This window comes from Chiloscyllium punctatum, chromosome 44, assembly GCF_047496795.1.
Source record: "Chiloscyllium punctatum isolate Juve2018m chromosome 44, sChiPun1.3, whole genome shotgun sequence".
NCBI classification, from domain to species: Eukaryota; Metazoa; Chordata; class Chondrichthyes; order Orectolobiformes; family Hemiscylliidae; genus Chiloscyllium; species Chiloscyllium punctatum.
The window spans coordinates 34,739,199-34,762,688 of record NC_092782.1 but is presented as its reverse complement, the minus strand read 5'-3'; the positions used below and the strand labels follow the sequence as shown (position 1 = coordinate 34,762,688).

Here is a 23,490-nt window from a genome sequence, read left to right as displayed (position 1 = left end):
TCTTAAAGGGATAATGGCCCAGTTAAAAGGTATTTAACTGGTACTTACTAATTGGGGAATCTATTCAGGACCAAGAGATGGCTGGTAAGGGTTGATTAATATTATGTTTTGTGGAGACCTGATGGGGATGGTATTGTTCTGTACGCTACACTTATTCAGGGGTAAACACTGCCTGTAACAAGGGCTGATAAGGTGTGAAAATGCAGTAAAACATAGCAAGCTGGTGAGTTAATAAAGATAACCTATAACACAATATCTCACAGTCGCCTTTTTTGATTCTACTGAGACCTTTCAAAGAGAATCACACTTCTTATCCTAACTTATATACTTTTAACATTTTGGCAACTACATTTTGCAAAAAGAAAACATATGCAGTCAAATACATATAACAACAACAACAACAACAACAACGTAGTTAGCCATTCTCTGGTCCTACTGTATTGTGGGATGCCAGTTGGGAGGCATGAATCCTGGCCTCCTTTCCTCAGATGTTGACAGCACTGATATGTTCATTCCCACTTAGCACCTCAGGGTTCATTCTGGGTCTATTCACACACACTTACTCCATCTCCTCAAGTTTCTTTGTTAGTGATCTCAACAGAATTGTGAGATAGCCAACAGGAGTTAGTGTTTTTAAAAGAACCATTCTCCAATTCACTGATCGCATTACAGCCAAATTACGTCGACAAAACATGCATTATAGGAGAATGGCCTGTATCTAAGATTTGGAACTAGCTTCTGGTATGAATATGTGGGTATGCTATACCTTCAAGACAGTAAAAGCAAGCAGTGACTGCACCAAGTGTTCTCAATAAGACCATAAGACATAGGAGTGGAAGTAAGGCCATTCGGTAACTGGGTGCAAGCGGGCATCAGAGCCGCCCCGCATTCGCCACAGGACTATGCCTACATTGGTAAAACTATAGGAATTCATTTTGTGTTTTAAACGGCAGCCGCATCTTAAACCCACAGAACTCAGCAGCTGCCGGTCCACCCACGTGACCGGGAGGTGGGAGCCAGAGGACAGATCAAATCCACACTAGGCCAGACACTAACCATGACTCATAGATTGAAACTCTGGAGCTAATTAATATGGAAACCCATCTCCCTATCAAATCAAGAGACTAACTGAAACACACTCATATTCATCAATACAGAACCATCCTGGCACAAAGGACAGGCATCCACCAGACAGGAACGAACAGACTAAAACACACCAGCACCCCAAGGGAACAAAGGGGGGGTGCTAGCCTCCAGCCCTCACAGAGAGAGACAAGCAGATAGTTCCCGGACCAGTTTACATAATCCAATTAGCACCCTATTGTGTACACTGCAACTCTCCTGGGACGGCAGGAAACCCACCATTTGCACCTACTCCAGCGATGATGGGGAACTATCATCCCATTCATACTCAAAATCCTCACATCCTGACAAAGAAAGGTATATAATGTGTAGCAGCGCACGGGAACAGCAAATCAGCCGAGATTCAGACCTCGGTTGGTCTCTGCCGGTGTTACTGTATCAATAAACATTACCGATTGTTGAACCGCACTCTGGGCTCAGACTGATATCATTTCATCCGCGTTAACATGGGGTAGCTAGTTGCCTGGGAACGATATAACAGATTTAAATTCAGCCCATCAGTTTAAATTATACCCCCACAAAAACATACTAAATTCCAATCAAGGTTGAATTGAGTACATTGATAATCTTAAAAGTCAATAATACAATCTGATACAAGACTGGGGAAAATTGAACAGTTTGGAGAACTGCCAACAGCTGTAGACTGCTAATCAGAATTCTCTGAGAGGTACCTGTCTAGAGAAGGAGCTTGTACAGAGAAAGAGGTGATTTGACCACTGGCTAGTTGTAAAATTTGAATTTTCCTGTAAATCTTAATTGACAGTTTTATCAGACTATTATAGAAAGAAAGGTAAGGATAGATTAAAGAAAAGGTGTAAATAGTTGTGAGCTGATTATTCTCTTCTAATTTAACTAAGTTTTAATTTTTACTTTAAATAGTTCTTGGCCTCAAATTTTCACATTACTGTTCAGGATAAATCTCATGTCGCTAGTTTTAAGTTGGAACACTACCTTGTACCTAAACTGGCACTATTTGGCAACATAGTACAGTTTTCATTGTACTTTTGAACTTGGAACACACGTGACAAAACCGAAGTCTAATACATGTATTGTATATTGAAATGTGGATAAGGCAAGAGAAAATGCTGAAGTTTCCACTAAAATAAAAGCAAGATACTCCAGGTGCTGGTGATCTGAAATAAAAACAAAGTGCTGGAGAAATTCAGCAGATCTGGCAACATTTGTGGACAAAGTCAAAAGTCACACGACAACAGGTTCGAGTCCAATAGGCGTTTAAATAACAGGCGTTTGAAACGCTGCTCCTTCATCAGGTGAGATCGAAGAAGCAGCGATTTGAAAGCTTGTAAAGTTGGACTTTAACCTGGTGTTGTGACTTCTGTCTTTGTCTACCTCCATATCATGGCTGACATTTGTGGAGAGAAAAACTGAACGCACATTTCGAATCTAACATGACTTTTCCTCGGAGGAATTTCCATCCTTCCTGTCTCAGACTTATCTACATTTTTTTTCTATAAGTACTGTGTACTTCAGACAAAAACTTCTCAGAGTAGCGTTACAAAACATTTCAAAGAAATACCACCCTGCTCTATTGAACATGTTGCATTGTTAGTTACCACTCTCCAATTGTAACACATAAGACACTTTACTCATACACAGTACATTATCTAGAGAGAAGTGACAGAACATTGACAACGACCTGCAACCAACCTCCTCCTGATGATCACAGGATTCAACACTTCCGCAGGTCAACCCTGTGCCCCCAGCGGAAGTGATGTCTGATTGGCAGCAGGTGCAGCCAATGGAAAGCAGGGGCCTTGAGCTCGCATCCAAATAGTAAGATTGCGCGCCAAGGGAGGTGTTGCTCGATTGGTTGCGGGTGCGAAGGAGGCGGGGACAGTGGTGGTTGAGGGGGCGGGTCGCGCGCCTGATGTTTGGCGGTTACGGGGCGGGGCGTGGCGCGCGCTTGACGTTTGGCGGTTGGATAGTACCGTGCTCCCGGGAATGGTGTTTTATACAATGGCCGTGCTCTCCGGAGAGGTGTGAGGGGAGGGAGGGAGGGGAGAGGGTGGGGTGGTCTATCTGTGAACCCATACTGAAACTCCCGTCACTCTCCACAGGGAGAGGGCTGCCTGACCTGCTGAACGCTTCCAGCGTTTTCTGCTCTTTCTTCTGGCCTCCTTCCGCGCCGGATCCTACCGTCGGTTTACAAACTCGCAGATTAAAAACACATGTTGCTGGTGAGCCTCCAGCAGCATCTGTGTGGGAAAGACAGCAGAGTTAAACCCTTCGACTCCGACGATTCTTTATCAGAACCAACTGCTTCGTAATGTATGGAGTGATGCTGTGTCTAGCCTTACTCCTGTAATGTGTCCTTTACGAGTACTGTGCGCAGGTATATATTACCCTTCTCTCTATGGCAAGGCAGATGTGCACAGGACACAGTGCTGTCAGCATTTTGTCAATGTGTAATGTAATCCATAACCTTAATAAGGAGCTGAGGGGTTGCAAACTGCAATACAAGCTTTTACCAGGAGCAGAGATGCCTTGATGCAATTGCACAGGGACGGTAGGACCACACGTGGAGTATGGTGTGCAGCTTTGCCCTCCTCATCTGAGGAAGGGTATTCAGATGGAGGGACTGCAATGCAGGTTTACCTGACTGATTGTATCCGTGTGAAAAAAGAGTTAATGTTTTGAGTTTAGTGGCTCTTTAAGATGCTGCCAGGCATGCTGAGTTTTGCAAGCAATTTCTATTTTTGTTTCAGATCTCCGTTTGCAGTTCTTTGTTTCAATTTACTAAACTGATTTCTTGGACTGCAGGACTGATGTCTGAAGAGAGACTTGTGGGTTCGGACTATATTCACTCAAGTTTAGGAGAATGAGCAGGGATCTCATTAAAACCTGTAAAACTCTACCAGGACTAAATAGGACAAACATATGAAGGATGTTCCCAATGACTGGGGAGTTCAAAACCAAGTGACACAGTCTCAGGATATGGGTAGGCCATATAGGACTGAGATGGGAAATTTATTGGCCCAGACAGTGGTGAACATGTAGAATTCTCGCACAGAAAGCAGTTTGAGGCTAAAATGTTGAATGTTTTCAAGAAGGTGTTGATTTAGTTATTAGGGCTAAAGGGATCAAGAGGTAGAAGGAGAAAGGGGGAGCAAGGTACTGAGTCGGATGATCAGCCATGGTCATATTGAATGGTGGAAAGGCTGAATGGCTCACTCCTCTTTTTCTCTGTTTTCTACCTTTCTGTTTCTCATTTGTGTTGGCTATTTATTTTATTCTTGGGAATGATGAACCCTAAAATGAAATACTTCTGAAATTGTGATTTTACTGGTAGTAATACTGAATGTTGTTCTTCTTCTTGGGAAATTGGTGTACATAATTTAAGTAACCTGCATCTGGGGATTTTGTATGTTGTGCTGATTCTTGATTGGAATACAAAGTTTTTCTTCTTCATGTTCATCTCTATGACTCCATCTCTCACATTTTTTGTTACTACCAGGGCAAATGATAGCTACCTATCATTTTGTCCAAGGAAATCCCTCTTTGTTAGAACATTGAGAAGAAATGTGGATAAGGTCATCGTCATCTAGATGTCTGTTCTTTCTGATGGCAATGTGAACATGTGGGAAATCTCCAACTCCACCACTGCCATCACCATCTCTGCCACTATCACATATCCAAAAATTGGCCATATGTTTTTACAAGTATTTTGGATATGTGACCAGTACAGCTGTTCTTGCAGTGAGTACTGAAGCCTCTTGGACTGCATGTCAGGAACCATGTTCTTTGTATGACCAGAGGAGGAAACTTGTGTTCTGTTAACTTGTTTCACCAGTCTGAAAAATCAAGTTGGTTCTGAATGTTGGAATTTGTAGGATTATGGGTGCCTGCATAATGCCTAATTAAAGTTTGTGAAGAAGAAAATGGCATTGAAATAAATATTGACTTGGAACATAAAAGTGATAAGCATTATAAGCCATAAGAAAAAGGTACTTTTGCAACAGCCAGCATTTGGCTCAGTATATTTCCTCCAAAGTAATGCATTAGAATGAGTTGCTTGCCCAGCTCAAAAATTACTGGCAACTAGTGATTTTGGACAGTAGATTTTTGGACAGTAGATTTTTGGACTGAAGATATTACAGTGTGCTTATTTTCAATGCTATGAATGCATAACATTGAGTTACCATAGTGCTGCTCTCTCTTTGGAGAGATTTGACTGGTAATGAATTAACCTGACAGTCACCACACGTTGGGTGAGTGTCGAAGATGAAAAATCAGGACTTTCACGGTGTCCCCAGCTGGTGTGAGAATTGAACCCACGTTGTTGGTGTCACTCTGCATTGTAAATCTGTCATTCAGCTAAGTGAGCTAGCTAAAACTTTTTTGCTTTTCAAGTATTTCATCTAATTCTGAACATGATTCTGTAATTTGAATGTGTCCAGTGTGTGAACTAGTCACTTGTACATTGGTGATCAGAACTGGACTGGGTATTTAGGTGTGATTCAAGTAGAGCTGTATAAAGTTTGATTATGACTTCTGACACCCTATTATTTTGGTTATCACAATTATATAGTTGTAGTTTGTTTGTAATTGCTGCAGTAGAGTGGTTGGAGAAAACACATTTTAAGACTTTACAATTGCTCCTGAGCTTCCATCTTGAATTAGAAATCCAAACTAATACTATATATCATCATTATGTTTGCTGCCCATGTTGGAATATGATATGTAAATAGAAACAAGAAAATTCTTTATCAGTAGTTAAAACAATTGTACCTGAATGCATTGATGTCATGTAGTTAATATTTTTGTTTTGTGTTTAAGAACTTTTCCTTTTTGCCCTAGACTCAATGGATAAAGAATTGCTGAACCTAAGGACCAAAGTTGTTAAGCCTTAACATGTCTGCTATTTCTGAAACAACAACAGCAAGCATTACGCAATTATTTGGAGACCTCTGTGAAGCCCAGATGACAGGCCTGTCATGGAAATGTTACTTGGGCAAAAGAAGACTCAATCGAAGACAATTCAAAGAAAAATTAAAAAGGGTTGTTTACAATACGTTATTTATAAACCTTTTCCGAGAAGAAGCCTCTCCAAAATATCAGTCTGATATCAGTAAACTGCCTGTGAGAAACAAAATCTTGATGCTGTCCTTCAATTTGAGGGTGGCTGGCTTGGGCATGGAAGCTGATCGCTTAGAAGATCTTACAGATCAACTAGAAAAATCAGTATGCATGTCACAATCTGATCTGAATTCTGTCCTGGAACTTCTGATTGAGCTTGCAGGAACTGGACCATATCCGCTTCAGCCACAGAAAAGGGATTATTTCTTGAACAATAAAAATGTTGGAAGAAATGTAAAACTTCAGGGCTATGATCACTATGATGTTAGCCTGTTTGAATCGGGGCTGTTATCCTTCAATTCCAATGAGGACTTTCAATTTCATGATAATGTACAACGTACTCTTCAATTAATGGATGCAAAACCTGGCACTGGATTACCTGGCATTGGATTATTTTCCCATAATTACTTAGCTGGGGACAAATATGAGAAAGAAACACGAGTATCGCTATTTGGTGCACTTGTACGTAGTCGTACTTGTGAAATGGAAATTAAGTTGGATTTGCCTGCTGTGCCAGATAACATTGATATCACTGGGCTTAAAATTCGGGTAAGTGAAAGAGCAAATATAACATTTGAAGTATAGGATGAAGGTTCCTGTATGAGCATAATTCAGAAGTTACTCCTGGAATTAGGCTGATTTGTGCACCCAACTTGCTACTATCAATTTATTTGTACATTACCTACAAATTTCATTTCACATACACTTGAATATGAAATCCTGTGTAAACAAGTTAAAAGAAGCACAGGAAATCTTGATGCAATCTGGAGTGTAACTCAAACTGTCTATTGCCTTTCTAAGATTAAAAGTTAAAGTTTGACGCCATCCGAACATCAGTCATGGCAACTTACTCAATATACAGAGGAATCTCGATTATCTGAATACCAATTATCCAAAAATCAGATTATCCGAAGGAGATCTGGAGGTCCCAATAGAAACATTACATCAAACACATGTTTCCAACAGTGATCACATCTTTTGTTTACAGTGATTAAACAGGCATGTCGCCAAATGACTGACTGACTGACTGCCTTCTCTCTCTCCCCACAAACTCCTTAGAGTTCTACACAGGCATATACCCTAAAACCCCTTTCCTCAAATAATCTCTCCAACATTGTCCTGTACATGACAGAGGCGGAACCTGTCACAAAGTTGCAGTAAAAGATTGTGTGTGGGGCTGAGTGTGTGTGCACGCTATTTGGAGGCATACCCCACAATGGCAGCAGCAGCAGAAGTCTTTGTCGTTGGTGTCCAGTCCAGCTGCCCCGGAGAGGGTGCGGGGGTGGGGTGGTTGGTTGTGATGTTGGATGGGTTTGGGGTGGTGTTGCACAGGGGCGGGGCTCACATACTGTGTGTCTCCTGAACAAGGAGCAGACTTTAAAAACTCCGAGCCCCAGCGGAAAGGCAGTTAATCGATTAACCAAATAATCAATTATCCGAATGAAATAGTGCCTGCCTATTTTGCTCGTATAATCTAGGTTCCCCTGTATTCCTGAGCAAGCAATCTTGGAAATGGTTTAATTTTTACTGTGACTCATACAAAAGTCATAAAAGTGCATTGAAAAAAAAGCCAGGTTGTGTGGTAGACGTTTTAGTTTTATTCATCTGTTCACACCAAATTGGAAATGCAGCAAGAGTGGACCTAAACTGGAAAAGGGTGATCCAGTGTACATAAGCAGACCTATGACCAAATGGTTCCTTTACCAACTCTTTCCTTTATGTACTGCTGACTTCACAAGATAGTATTTTAGTTTTAGTTGCATTCCTCTTTACATTCAGCAGTTACTGCCAACAGGTTTCTCATTTTTCCAAATATCCAAAGAAATAATGAACATGCAGTCGCAGTAGGAGGATCCAGTGGTCTTTGTCAATGTAGGTATCAACAGAACAATTGGGAGCAAGAATAGACAACTCTGCCCCTCTCACCTGCTCTGCCATTTAATTCAGTGATGAGGCTAATCGCATTTTGGCCTTAACTCCATTTTCCTGTTTGCTCTCCGTAACCTTTCAACCTATTATTAATTAAAAATCTCTCCATCTCCTCCTTTAAATTCATTCAATGTCCAAACATCCACAGCATTCTGGGGCAGTGAATTTAATAGATTCATGACCCTTTTGAGAGAAGTAATTTGTCCCCATCTCTGTTTTAAATCTGCTGCCGTTTATCCTCTTTGGGGCGGCATGGTTGCTCAGTGGTTAGCACTGCTGCTTCACAGCGCCAGGCACCCGGGCTCGATTCCTACCTCAGGCGACTGTGCAAACTCCGCACAAACATTCTCCCTGTGTCTGTGTGGGTTTCCTCCCACAATCCACAGATGTGCTGGTCAGGTGAATTGGCCATCTAAATTGCCCGTAGTGAAGGGCCTGTGCCACACTGTAGGGAATCTAATAATAAATCTAATAAAACTATGAGCTCTCAGTTTAGATTACTGCACATGAGGAAACATTCTGTCTACGCATTGAATCGTAGAGATGTACAGCACTGACACAGACCCTTTGGTCCAACTCAACCATGTTGACCAGATATCCTAAATAAATCTAGTCCCCTTTACCAGCATTTAGACTATATCCCTGTAAACCCTTCCTATTCATGTACCCATTCCAATTCCTTTTAAATGTTCTAATTGTACCTGCCTCCATCATTTCCTCTGTCAGCTCATTCCATACAGGCAGCACCCACTGCATGAAAACGTTGCCCCTTAGGTCCCTTTTAAATATTTTCCCCCTCACATTAAATCCATGCCCTCTAATTTTGGACTCCCCCACTCCAGAGACTTTGTTAATCTTTTTAGCATTTTGTATACCTCAATTAGTCAACATAGTTTCCTATTTCTGCCTAGGAACTAGGCACTGAATTAGAAAGGAGAACCTCAAAGGTTATAATCTTTGGATTATGACCTGAACCAAGTGCAATTTGATGTGAAGTGATGGGCTGTTCTTCAGAAATTTTTAATTTTATTTAATTAAAATAGTTGGTGAGAAGTCAGCTATGTTTTGAAGTTCTCAGTTTGTTACTCACCCTCTTCTGCTCTTCTCAATCTGCAGTTATATGGCTCAAAGATTGGTGTGAGAGAAGTGGAATCTGGTTTGTGGACTACTGAAAGTCAGTGCTATACCATTGGGATTGTGAACATCTGAGCTGTGCTGCAGTTTGTCTTCTTGAGAACTGCATAACTGGGGAAGCAAAGAGGATTTTAAATGAAATAATGGGGGCAAGGGATCAAATGTGAAAAGACTTGTTTCAAGGTCTAGAAACAAGTCAAGAGAGAAAAATAGTTATAGGGGAAATGTGGGTCAGAGAAGGACTGGAAAGAGTCAGGTCTAAAATCTAAGAATACACGAATGAAGACTAGATAGTACAAAGGTAACAAAAAGATAAAACAAAATTTCTGTGTCTGTATATGCATTGTATTTATAACAAAATAAATAAATTGGTAGCTCCCACTGAAGTAAATAAATCAGATTTGATAACCGTTAAAGACAGGGTTTGAGGTTGATAAGGATTGGGTCCTGATTATGGGTGGCCATATGACATTCAAATAGAATAGGAAACTAGGTGAAGGTAGAGGCAAAAAATTTGATAATGTAATTAAATCGTTGAATTGAATTTTTGTATATATCTGTGAGGTATCTAGCAAGGGCAAAAGATTAACTAGCACAATTGAAATATGGGCACAATTGAAACGTGAAGCTTCTTTGAGGAACAGCTACTGCCATGGTTTAATCTCTTGTCAAGAAGAAGGTGACTTGTGTTAGCATGAGACGTAAAGGCTAAGGGTGTTGAGAGTTCCAAGTTGGCCAGGAAGGACCGAAAGAGAGAGCCAAGAAGATCCAGGAAGGAACATGAGAAGTTGTTGGAAGATAGGATCAAGGAAAACCTTAAATCTTTCTAAAGGAATAAAAGAATGACTAGAGAAAGATGAAGGCCAATCAAGGATAGTAGTGGGAAGCTGTGCATGGAGTCCAAGGAGATAGAGGAGGTGCTAAATGAAAATTTTTCGTCAGTGTTCACACAGGAAAAAGACAATGTTGTTGAGGAGAATACTGAAACACAGGCTACTAGACTAGATGGGTTTGAGGTTCACAAAGAGGAGGTGTTAGCAATTCTGGAAAGTGTGAAAACAGATAAGTCCACTGTGCTGGATAGGATTCTCTGGGAAGCCAGGGAAGAGGTTGCAAAGCCTTTGGCTTTGATATTTCTGTCGTCATTGTCTCCAGGAATAGAGCCAAAAGACTGGAGGATAGCAAATGTTGTCCCCTTGTTCAAGAAAGGGAGTAGAGAGAACCCTGGTAATTATTACTTTGATTGTGAGCCTTACTTTGATTGTGGGTAAAGTGTTGGAAAAGGTTATAAGAAATAGGATTGATCATCATCTAGAGAGCAATAAATTGATTAGGGATAGGCAACACTGTTTTGTGAAGTGTAAGTCATGCCTCACAAACCTTATTGAGTTCTTGAGATGGTGATGAAACAGACAGATGAGGGTAAAGTGGTTAATGTGGTGGATATGGATTTCAGTAATGCATTTGATAAAGTTCCCCAGCATGAGATTGAGGGTGATTTAGCAGTTTGGATCAGAAATTGGCTAGCTAAAAGATGGTGGTTGTCGGGAAACGTTCATCCTGTAGTTCAGTTACTAGTGGTGTGCTGCAACGAACTGTTTTAGAGCCACTGCTGTTTATCATTTTTATAAATGACCTAGATGAGGGCGTAGGAGGATGGGTTAGAAATTTGTGGATGACTTTAAGGTCGGTGAGTTGTGGATAGTGCTGAAGGATGTTGCAGGTTACAGGGGGACATAGATAAACTGCAGAGCTGGGCTGAGAGATTAGATTAGATTAGATTACTTACAGTGTGGAAACAGGCCCTTCGGCCCAACAAGTCCACACCGCCCCGCCGAAGCGCAACCCACCCATACCCCTACATCCACCCCTTACCTAACACTATGGGCAATTTAGCATGGCCAATTCACCTGACCTGCACATCTTTGGACTGTGGGAGGAAACCGGAGCACCCGGAGGAAACCCACGCAGACACGGGGAGAATGTGCAAACTCCACACAGTCAGTCGCCTGAGGCGGGAGAGGTGACAAATGGATTTAAAGCGGAAAAGTGTGAGGTGATTCACTCTGGAAGAAGCAACAGAATAAAGAGTGCTGGGTTAAAGGTAAGATTCTTGGTAGTGTAGATGAGCAGAGAGATCTGTGTCCATGTACATAGATCCCTGAAAGTTGCCACCCAGGTTGATAGGCGTACGGTGTGTTAGCTTTAATTGGTGGAGGGATTGAGTTTTGGAGCCACGAGGTCATGCTGCAGCTGTACAAAACTCTGTTGTGGCAGCACTTGGAGAATTGCATACAGCTCTGGTCACTGCATTATAGGAAGAATGTGGAAGCTTTGAAAAGGGTGCAAAGGAGATTTACTAGGATGTTATTTGGTATGGAGGGAAGGCTGAGATACTTGAGGCTGTTTTCGTTAGAGAGAAGAAGATTGAGAGGTGACCTAATTGAGACATATACGATAATCAGAGGGTTAGATAGAATGGACAGTGAGAGCTTTTTTCCTCAGATGATGATGGCAAGCACGAGGGGACATAGCTTTAAATTGAGGGGTAATAGATATCGGAGGTAGTTTCTGTACTCAGTGTAGTAAGGGTGTGGAAAGCACTGCCTGCAACAGTAGTGGATTTGCCAACTTTAAACGCAACATTGAGAGCCTGTACTGCGCTGTAATGTTCCTTGTTCTATACTCATTGTGCAAATGAAATGCATGAATTTTAATGAGTTGATTGGTTCAGTTTCATACATTATGATACTGCCTACTGGTATCACTAACTTGTCAATACTTGACAAAGTCATTCTCCATATTGATGATTTGTTAATCAATGAATTATCAGGTATGCCTTGTGCCAAATTCGAGTTTTTCTATTAATTGTTGGGGGTAAGCACTGCTGCCTCACAGCGTTAGGGACCCAGGTTCGATTCCAGCCTCTGGTGACTGTGTGGAGTTTGCACGTTCTGCAATGTCTGCATGGGTTTCCTCCGGGTACTCCAGTTTCCTCCCACAAGCCAAAGATGTGTGGGTAAGGTGAATTGGCCATACTAAATTGCCTATAGTGTTGGGTGCATTAGTCTGGGGGTAAATGTGGGGAATGGGTCTGGGTGGGTTACTCTTTGGAGAGTCAGTGTGGACTTGTTGGGCCAAAGGGCCTGTTTCAATACTGTAGGGAATTTAATGTAATCATCAAGTACAAATTATTTAATGGGCTTTTAAAAAAAATATTTATTTGAAATGAGAGAGAGAAAAAAAAAACAAGGCAGCAGCAGCGAAAGAGAAAATACAAAGAAAATCCTGTAAGTGGGAGAAAGAGACAGAAATAGAGAGGAAGGATAGTGAACAGACTGCTGGCCATAGTGAAGAAGAATAAGAAGGGTTGGCAGATGAGGAAAAATAAATATTTTTATATTTATAACCTTATTTAAATAATAATTATTTCAGTGTAATATTTAAATGAGATCTTCAAAAGGAATGAGTTCCATTTAACTAGTTAATAAATTTTCAGTTTGTGATCTTTGGGATTAGGTTTGTGGGAGAGCTGAATTTTGTCTTGATGCATAAAGTATTATTATAAACAATTTTTCTAATCTATCAATATTTATATTGTGAGATGAAGATTAAAATCTGTATGTGCACAGGTTCCACAAAGCATTGACCAGTCAGAAGATGAAGGATTTCAGTCAGCATCCAACCTTACTCCAGATTCCCAGTCAGAACCCAGTACATCTCCGGACATTGATATATGGAGTGCAGTGCTGACTTATGAACCTAGCAAGTATAGATGTTGGGAACTAATTGGCTGGTAAGTGGAAAATGGATTTTTAATGTTAGCTGTTTCTATTTTTGATCATCCTGCAATTAATAATAAATATCTTTAACAACAAAGAGACATCTTACAATTTCCTGCTCTCACAACATAGAGGCAGTTTTTTGTGATTTGATTGAAATGATTCATTTATAAGTACAACTCAGGCTACTGACTCATACACAGATGCTCCCCTATATGTTTAACTATATTTTTCTGCTTGCTAAGATACAAAATGGTGCTCAATTATATCAAGTCACTTTCAACTTTCTCAGTAGTCAACCAAAAATGCAGACTTCATGAGGAGATTAAGTCTAGTTTTAACTGAGACCCGCAAGGTTTTGCCTACCAAGAGTGAGATAGTGTGTTGTAGGATTTGCCATTATCATTCAGCAATGAACTGGAGACTCTTATGATGACCACTACTTTTGTCTGAGTACTCAATAAAAGCTCAGTCATAAATGTTTAAGTTAAAATAATAATAGAATTGTTCAGAAGGAAGATAATTACACAGAAGCAGAGAAGTGTAGCAAGGCACTCAGTTGGATGGTAATCAATTTATGTTATACATTAAATGCTTTTTCAAAGGCTTTTAAATTATAATGTAACCTAAGAACTAGGAACAGAAGTAGGTAATTCGGCCCCTTGAGTTTAGATCTAAACTGCTCAATCTCTCTTTATAAGACACACACTTCAGCTCTAGAATCAATCTTGTGAATCTCCTCTGAACTGCCTCAGGGCAATTACATCTCTCCTCAAGGGGACCAAAATTCTAAGCAATAATCGTGGTGCTATCTCATGATGCCTTGACTCTTCTCTTCTTTTATGCTTTAATAAATGACAAAATTCCACTTGTCTTCCTTATTACCTGCTGTGCCTGTATCATGGTTTTCTATGATTCATGCATAAGGACATGCAGATGCCTTTGCACTGAAGTACTCCTGAGTTTCTCCCCATTTCTAAAATAAGTTGCCTTTATGTTGATATTTACTTTGCACAGAGCCTTGAGACTCTGTCTCAAACCAGGAATTAAAGCCTCTAATACTGTTCGATGGTTATACATCTTCACATTAATACAAAACGGGCCCATTTTTCAGAATGGTTAGGCATTTAACTTGCTGAACTCGCTTGACACAATCATTTCATGTGAAAACCATTAATTCAGGCCATTTGTAATTTGTGAGTTTATATGTATGAGATAATCTACTGTTCAAATACAGTAAAATCTTGATAAGTCACAATTGGATAATTCAAAACTCCAGTTTTGGTGAAATTGTCACTCATTCCTGCTGGCAGAATAAAAGGATGCCTGTGTTAAGTTGCACGACTGTGCTGGTAACTGGTTAGCCTGAAGTTGTGCACATTTCATAATGACCACACCAACCACACTTATGGCATTAAGCCACTCAAAAGTGTGAAATCACTGGCAAGCCTGCAGCACAACTGCAGAATATTCTTGACCATGTCCTGAATGAGCAAAGACCAAAAGCTCACAAGTAAAATCAGACTCTTCTTCAGTTCATTCACTCACAGTATTTAAAAGATGAAATGTGTAATTGTAGAAAGTGAAGCAAGGAATGTGTTTCTGCTATAGCTTGCGTAGAAATGGATGGCCAAAAAGTTGGCACTTTTTGTGATAGGTAAGTCCAAAAATGCATGTTACTTTGTGATTTTCAAGATCCGACTTGTCCAGTACGAAGTTAACAAAATTGCCTAGAATACCACTGGCATTTTTGAGGTGTCGATCAGAAAAATGAACAAAATATATGAACATTTTTCAGTGCTTTTTAATGTACCAGGTCAGGCAATTGTAAGATGTCAACGAACTGAAAGATATAGAATTTTTTTCACATTTGTTGGATCACCATTTCCATGTTTTGATATGATGCTTTTTAAAGGCAAAACTGGTTACATGGGGCTTCCTTGCCGACTTGAAAGTCCACTTAACATATTAAATTTATGAGTGGACCCCCACACTTTGACTTATGGTAACTTAGCTGTAGTTTCCATCTGAAGTGTATATTTTAAATGTATTTCAAATTATTCTAATAATTTCTGCTGGTTAATTATTTGATTCTAATTTTTAACCAGATAAAGGAATTGCTTTAAATGCAGCAAAGTTTTTATTTTAATCTACATCGTTCCCTCAATTCCACATACAATGTAATAGTCTTCAATGGTGAGGGAGGGAGCAGACAACCTTCTATCTGACCTCTCCCAAAGCTATTCTGTAATAGGTCATAAAAGTGTAGATGTTTTCTTCTCTTACTGGAGCATTGTATTCATTTTATCTTTACATGAAGTTACTGACATTAAGAGCTCTCTTGGGCATAATGGTCATTTCTTTGCCCTAAAGCTGGAAGTGCAGTTTTTCCGTTCATATGTAACTGTATGTATCAGACCTTTTATTGAATAGCATTTAATAGTGTAAGTGATTAATGGTATAGAATGCAAAAGTTAGTTTTATTTTTATAATGTAAAGCCTGTACTCCAACCTGCAAATTTCTAAGAAAAAGCAAAACGTTTACTTCATTCACAATAAGCTGTACACATGAATTTTATCTTTCCATTCAACAGTATTTTTAGGTTATCTTTAATCCCTGAAGCAATTTTATCAAGGTGATTTAATTTATAGTAAAATCAGATGTATTTTTGTTTTAGTCCTCCAGGTAAAAAAGAGGAGCCGTATCTTACTGAAGCAGGTCGAGAAGCTTTTGACAGGTTCTACCAATTACGTAAAAGTGAGCTACAGCTCATTGGGGGTACGCTGCTGCAGCCAACACCAGCTATACTTCAAAAAGAATCTGAGTTAGTTAAAGATGTCCTGAATGTCCTCATTGGTGTAGCCTCAATGACTTTTTCTCTGAATCAGGTAGAGGATTTGTATTGTGACTGTAGTTAAAGAGCATTGCATTTGATTTTTACATTTGAGGCTTTTATAGTGTACTACAACACTTGTAAACTAGTTTTTCAGTTGGATAGTAATAAATCTAAATAAATAGAATGAGGTTCTAGTTTTTAACCTTCACATTGAATTTCATAGCACCTAGTCTCTGCAGATGATCATATTTCACTTCAGCCTCCCCAAAACCCGCCTCTATATCATCGTAATGTCACATTCATCCCCCATTTCTTGCTTCGACTTACTTCTCTAGATTGCTCTCAAATGCATCTATGTTCTTAACTGCAACCACTCCATACATCAGTGGATTCAGCATCCTCACCATTCTCAAAAAATATGGTTCTTTTGAAGTTCCCGTTAGATATGACTATAATTTTTGGTCTTTTTTTTCCAAAATAAGCAAACAGACACACATATATACACACACACACACACACACATATACATATATATACAGACACATATATACACACAAGCAAATGGAACTATCATTCGCACATTTGATGTTATGAATTATACAAATAAGGAACTATTGATCATCCTGGATCTCTAAATCCAAAGGTTACAGCATTATTCTATTTAACAAGGTTGAGAATATCTTGAAAGGGGTAAAGCTCATCTTTTTATGATAGTTCTCATGAGTTCAATGTCGGAAAACTTGAGACATTTGCTTGATGCTAGCACTAATTACAGTGTACACAAAGTACTTATTATTTCTTGCTGTATTAAAATAATTGAACTCTTTTAAAAATACTGAAAGTGCCCAAGTCATCAAACAACTGGAATTGTTTTAAATGTTACTGGTATTTGGTTACAAAACAGCAGTGTAATAACTATGCAGTAATTTAATCAGAAATTGTGGAAACTGATTCAACTGTATGTTTCAACCAATATTTAAGTGATTTGCTTTTTATTTTCTGTCTCTTCAGTCTCTCCAGGCATTTGTAGTTAAACAAGGAGTGTATGTCTCTGGAACATCCCCTGAGAGTATGTATAACCTCCTCTCTGAATTGGCTGAAAATGGAACGTACTACACCCGGCTCAGTCACTTCTCGCTTCAGCCAATTCTTGACTCTACATACAATAAAGGCCTTGTTTTCCAGGTTTTAGTCAGTTTTGTAATTGGATTCTTTTTTATAAGGCTCTGCAACAAATTAGTTTCTTATCATAACTTTGATTATTAGGAAATTTGATCACAATAGTAAAGCACTACTTTGTTGTTGTTTTAACCAACTCCTGAACTCCACGGTAAAGTTCACATGCTTATTAATCTGCTTTTTGACAGAACATTTAATTATCTAGTTAAAAATAAATTATGTTCTTAATGCATGATGCTTAAGAATTCTATGTATCAGAATAGCCTTTGCAATTTTTAGTATCAAGACCCGTGTTTGTTCAATAGGGAAAGGCGTAAAATACATTTTGAAATTTAGGGTGTAGATTTGCTCGCTGAGCTGTAGGTTTGATATCCAGACGTTTCATTACCTGGCTAGGTAACATCATCAGTGGCGACCTCCAAGTGAAGCGAAGCTGTTGTCTCCTGCTTTCTCTTTATATCTTTCTCCTGGATGGGGTTCCTGGGGTTTGTTGCGATGTCATTTCCTGTTCGTTTTCTGAGGGGTTGATAGATGGTATTTAGATCTATGTGTTTGTTTATGACGTTGTGGTTGGAGTGCCAGGCCTCTAGGAGTTCTCTGGCATGTCTTTGTTTAGCCTGTCCCAGGATAGATGTGTTGTCCCAGTCGAAATGGTGTTTTTTTTTCATCCGTGTGTAGGGCTGCGAGGGAGAGAGGGTCGTGTCTTTTTGTGGCTAGCTGGTGTTCATGTATCCTGGTGGCTAACTTGCTTCCTGTTTGTCCTATGTAGTGTTTGTGCCAGTCCTTGCATGGAATTTTGTAGATGACGTTGGTTTTGTCCATGGGTTGTACTGGGTCTTTTAAGTTTGTTAGTTTTTGTTTGAGAGTGTTGGTGGGATTGTGTGCTACTAGGATTCCGAGGGGTCTTAGTATTTTTGGCTGTCATTTCTGAAACTTCTTTGATGTATGGTAAGGTGGTTAGGGTTTCTGGCTGTGTTTGGTCTGCTTGTTGTGGTTTGTTCTTGAGGAATCTGCACACTATTATTTGAGTATCCGTTCTTCTTGAATACGTTGGTATAGGTGGTTCTCCTCTGTTTTCCGAAGTTTGTCTGTGCTGCAGTGGCTCGTTGGAATAGTGTTCTGATACAGCTTCGTTTGTGTGTGTTGGGATGGTTGCTGGTGTAGTTAAGTATTTGGTCAGTGTTTGTCTGTTTTCTGTATACACAGGTTTGTAGTTCTCCGTTATCCTTTCTTTCGAAACATTTTGAAATGTTTTATTGAGTTTGATAGAAAAATTTGCACATATTTCCCATTGTCAGACATCAGGCTTGAGATGTTATGTTCAGTTGCAATGCTTAGGATTTAGAGGCAAAACTGCTCATGAAATGTCGGGTCCTACAATTTACAACTGTAGAAGTATATTACTCTGATCCTGAGCACAGTAAAAGTTGAACTTTGTAATATACCAGTGTTAGTACACAAGAATGAACCTGCAAAACAAATTGAACAAGTTATACTTATATTTTACTAGGCTTTTACAAGTGGATTGAGGAAATATCTACAATATTATAGAGCATGTGTATTATCAACACCTCCATCACTGAGCCTTCTACCAATTGTCTTTCTGTTCAGGAAACTGGGACGCCAATTAAGGTCAGTGTAATTCATTTTGTACAGTGTGTACATTACAGGTAGTCTTAAAATATTAAAATTTGCTATCATAGGTCAGGCTGAAAACATGAATGATTCAATTTTCTGTTTATTACTTTGAATCAAAAAATATTATTTCATTTTGATTAACTCGTTTAATAGTTTCGGTTAATATGTTGTTAATTTTTTTATATATGTCTTGCCCATCAATTCCAAATACGGAAAGCATACTCTGTATACTAGATTTAATACTAAAGATCCACTTTGGCTTAGCATACTTCTAAGTGATATCTTATTATGAGACCAATGCTTAATTTGTAAAGTGATCTATACCCCTGCAATCTGCAACCCTTCCAGCCACAGATATTTTAATCAGAGCGGCACAGTGGCTCAGTAGTTAGCACTGCTGCCTCACAGCGCCAGGGACCCAGGATTGATTCCAGCCTCGGGTGACTGTCTGTGTGGGGTTTGCACATTCTCTCCATGTTTGCGTGGGTTCCTCCAGGTTCTTCGGTTTCCTCTAAAAATGGGTAGGTTAGGTAAATTGGCCATGCAAAATTGCCCATAGTGTTCAGGGATGTATAGGCTAGTTGTGTACGTCAGGGGTAAATATCGGGTAGGGGAATGGGTATGGGTGGGTTACTGTTCAGAGGGTCCGTATGGACATGTTGGGTCAAAGGGCCTGTTTCCACACTGTCGAGATTCTAATTCTAATTCTAAAGCCTGTTCAGAAGTGTTATGGTACACCTCTGAAGCAGGTAGAACTTGAAACAGGGCCTTCTGACTTCAAGGTAGGGACAAAGTTTTCACTTGTATATAAAGATCTGAATGTGATCATTAATCTAACGAAAAGTTTGATTTGACTTTCTAATTTCTGATAATCATGAGGTTTCAGTTCCTCTCTCTTTGAACTACTTTAATATATATTTGCTGTAAGGGGAATGGAACACTTTGAACTTTGGCATTTTATTTTGGCCACCAGTAGATCTTTTTAGGAATTTTATTGGAGTACCAGAATAGGCAGGTCAAAGGAGTAACACTTGTGAACTAATACTGAAAAATCATGTGAAATTCACTTGTGATTATTCAAAAAAATTAAACAGATTAGGAGATAATATTACAATTTCAGCCATCTAGATAAGTAACCCATAGTATGTTGAAACATTTATAATTTGAAAGAAACAGCAGAAATTAATGTGTATTTCACTTTTGGAGAAAATGTGTGTACTCCTTGTGATGAGTGTGGACTTGTTTAAATGCATGAGTTTGTATCTGGTGCATTGTCTAATTAATCTAGTTGAATCTTTAATGAGATAATTGGCTAAAGAATCCTGTGGGATTCTATTTCAATGTGAAAGCACATAGAATTGGAGATAATCTTGTGACATGACTTATTAGTTGACTGGTATATTGGAGAGGGAAGGGAACATTTTCTTACTTGTGGAATGTGCGAATGGTCTCATACAGTGATCTGAATGGTTGGCTCAGCTTTTCAAGAGTTGTATATTCAGGCCCTAACAGTCTACTTTTGACCACCAGTGAAGTGATGGAGGGAGTCATCAACAGTGCTATCAATTGGCACTTACTGAGCAATAACATCTCACTGACAGTGGGAATGAGAAGAAAAACTTTTCCCATTGGTTGATGTCATACCTAGCACAAAGGAAGGCAGTTGTAGTTTTTGGAGGTCAGTCATTTCGTTTTAGGGCGTCTCTGCAGGAGTTCCTCAGGGTCGTATCCTAGGCCCAACTGTCTTCAGCTTCTTTATTTACCTTCCCTCTATCATGAAGTGGAATGTTTGCACAATGTTCAGCATCATTCACGGTGACTCAGTTTCCTAAGTAGTCAGTGTCCAAATGCACCATAATATGGACAATGTCCAGGTTTGACTGAAAAGTGGCAAGCAATATTTGGATCACACAAGTGCTAGACAATGACTATCTCCGACAAGACAGAATGTAATCATTGCTCAGTCATTCAATGGCATTACAATAATTGTATCTCATATTGTCAATATCCTGGGGTTTACCAAAAACTGAACTGGACTAGCAATTTAAATATAGTGGCTGAAAGAGCAGATCAGACACTCGGTATCCTGCAGCACGTAACTCACCTGACTCCTCAAATGCTGTCCACCAGTTACAAGGCACAAATCCAGAATGTGATGGAATGCATCTCACTAGCCTGGTTGAGTGCACCTGAAAAACCAATAAAGAAGCTTGATACCATCCAGGACAAATCACCCCACTTATTGGTACAACACCATACCATATCACAAACGAACACTCAGCGGCAGCAGTACAGAAATTTGCCAAAGCTACTTAGGCAGCATCTTTCAAATTGACAACCACTGCCGTCCAGAAAGACAAAGGCAGCAGGTACAGTCTGTTCTGCTATAAAGTGTGTTTCTTCAATGCGAATTGGCTATAACATGAAGAATTTAGATTATTATTTGTCGTACACAAATTTTCCTTATCAGTATTGGCTATAATGCTATTCTGATTCCATTGATTTAAATGATGCTGCTATTATACAACTTCCTTATAACGCGTGACCACACAGGAACAGAACTATTGCATTATAATAGAATAGACTGTACATGGGAACAATGCCACCAAGTTCCCGTCCAAGCCACTCGCCAGCCTGACTTGGGGATATATCACTATTACTTCAGTGTCGCTTGTTCAAAATCCTGTAACTCCCTTGCTCATGGCATTATGGGTCATAGACTGCAGCAGTTCAAGAAGGCTGCTGGGATTAAATGCTGATCCAGCCTGTGAAGTCCACATCCCATGAATAAATGAAAAAAAATTAAAGGTTTCAAAAACTGTCATTCGATGGACTTTTGTTAGGGAATGATAGGGAGTCATAGAGTCATACAACACGGAAACAGATTCTTTTGTCCACCCAATCCACGCTGACCATAATCCCAAACTAAACTAGTCCCACCTGCTGGCACTTGGCCATATCCCTCCAAATGTGTCCAGGTTTATGAATTTAAAATGGCAAAGACAGTTGAAGTGCATGTTAGCCATGATTTCATTGAATGGGAGAGCAAACTGGAATAATTGAATTACCAGTTCCTACTATTATGTATATTAGTGATGAATATGATGGTATAATATTTAGGAAGGCAGTAATTAATATGTAAGATCAGTATAATAGAAAAAATGCCAATCGTAAATGATTTGATTACAGCTGAGGGGTGTACCTAATTTTAAAAATAATTTTGTAGGCACTTGGATGTTTGCAATATTCTGTGGATATTAAACAATTTATTTTTAATTTGACTTTCATTTGCTTAGTAGCAGTTATGACAATTGCTGGGAATAATAGTGAATAGCAAATTTGTGCTTTGCAGGTATTTGTCTGAATTATGTTGTATCGGATCCGGTGCGCTGGGAGGAAATTCATCACTTTTCCCCACTGTAAGTTCTTATTATTTTTGTTTCACTCTGATTCTTGCTTTTACTGATGTAGATGTTGCCTTCTTGGTTGTGGTAATTTTCTACGTTTTCCTCTGTATATTTTCCCTATTAGGCCTGTGAGCACTGGCTGGCCATTTAAATAAATGTAAACAAAAGTTAGCCTAATTCTGCCCTCCTGCAAAAAGCATGCATGCAATTCCAGTAGGGGTTTACTTGCTAATGATCGGAAACAGTGACCCCTTTTTGTTTTTGTTTTTCTTTCATCACCTAGGAATACATACTAACTATTCATTTCCATCTTGGTCATTTTCATGAAATTTAACACACAGGATTTGTTCTGATGTTGCCACTTATAATCAGATAAATTTTACATTGGTAATATCTGACAGTTAATAGTACTCTTTGTGATGAATAAGAAGATTCTGTTTAATGGTTTCTGAAGTTGCTGCACACTGAAAATGGCAGCTTGGAAGAAAGCAGAAAGAACTCGAGTTAGCAAGCACCACGTGGCTAATTGCAAATATCTGAAGTGTAGTCACTCTTTAAATATAAAAGAAACTTATTGTGAAGAAATCATGAAGCTGCTTACCCTAGGAACAATTGGAGTCAAATTGTTTTACTGCAGATTCAGAGGTATCCTGTTGTTCGTTCTGTTGGTGGAGTTTGTGGTCCCATGGCCAGCAACAGACTACTGCACTAGGGCATTATTTGTGATGTGTCCATTTGCAACAATAGGATACTTAGAATGTGGTGTTTTCCCAGTTCTATGCAGAGGCCACCCATTGCCCATCGACAGATGTTTCAGATATGATTTTATCATTGTTGAGCTGCACTCCAATGGTGAAAGATGGGTGGTTCTGCAACTGGCAGCAACATCATACTACCCTGCTCATTGTGGGGAAACATATTTCTTCAGTGAGTAGGTGAGCAAACGCAAAGTTAGATGAAAACCGAACGAACTGTGAATGTGTAAATCAGAAACACAAACAGAAGTTGCTGGGAGAACTCAATGGGTCTGGCAGCATCTGTGGAGAGAAATAAGAGTTAACGTTTCAGGTTATGTGATCCTTCCTAAGAACGGAGTTCCCAGTTCTGAGGCAGGGTCATAGAGTTAGAGTCAAAGAGATGTACAGCACGGAAACAGACCCTTCAGTCCAACTTGTCCATGCCGCTATCCCAACCCAATCTAGTCCCATCTGCTAGCACCTGGCCCATATCCCTCCAAACCCTTTTAAATGTTGCAATTGTACTAGCCTCTACCACTTCCTCTGGCAGCTCATTCCATACTTGTACCACCCTCTGCGTGAAAAAATTGCCCTTTAGGTCTCTTTT

The 23,490-nt window shown here is 39.5% G+C and overlaps 1 protein-coding gene across 2 annotated transcripts in view; it reads left to right on the top strand.

Moving 5' to 3' along the window:
- The first annotated feature begins 3,045 nt into the window (after positions 1-3,045).
- The window catches only part of tubgcp6 (tubulin gamma complex component 6), a 61,566-nt gene continuing 41,121 nt past the window's right edge, over positions 3,046-23,490 (top strand). Inside the window, exons 1-7 of one of the 2 annotated variants that reach the window (XM_072562603.1) lie at positions 3,046-3,141; positions 5,962-6,789; positions 12,936-13,099; positions 15,764-15,974; positions 16,934-17,107; positions 18,612-18,733; positions 22,092-22,158. In XM_072562603.1, coding sequence (XP_072418704.1) covers positions 6,016-6,789; positions 12,936-13,099; positions 15,764-15,974; positions 16,934-17,107; positions 18,612-18,733; positions 22,092-22,158 — 1,512 coding nt within the window. In that variant the 5' untranslated portion in view covers positions 3,046-3,141; positions 5,962-6,015. Of the gene's footprint in view, positions 3,142-3,166; positions 3,497-5,961; positions 6,790-12,935; positions 13,100-15,763; positions 15,975-16,933; positions 17,108-18,611; positions 18,734-22,091; positions 22,159-23,490 lie in introns of those variants that run through there. The other variant, XM_072562602.1, reaches the window with a different exon arrangement.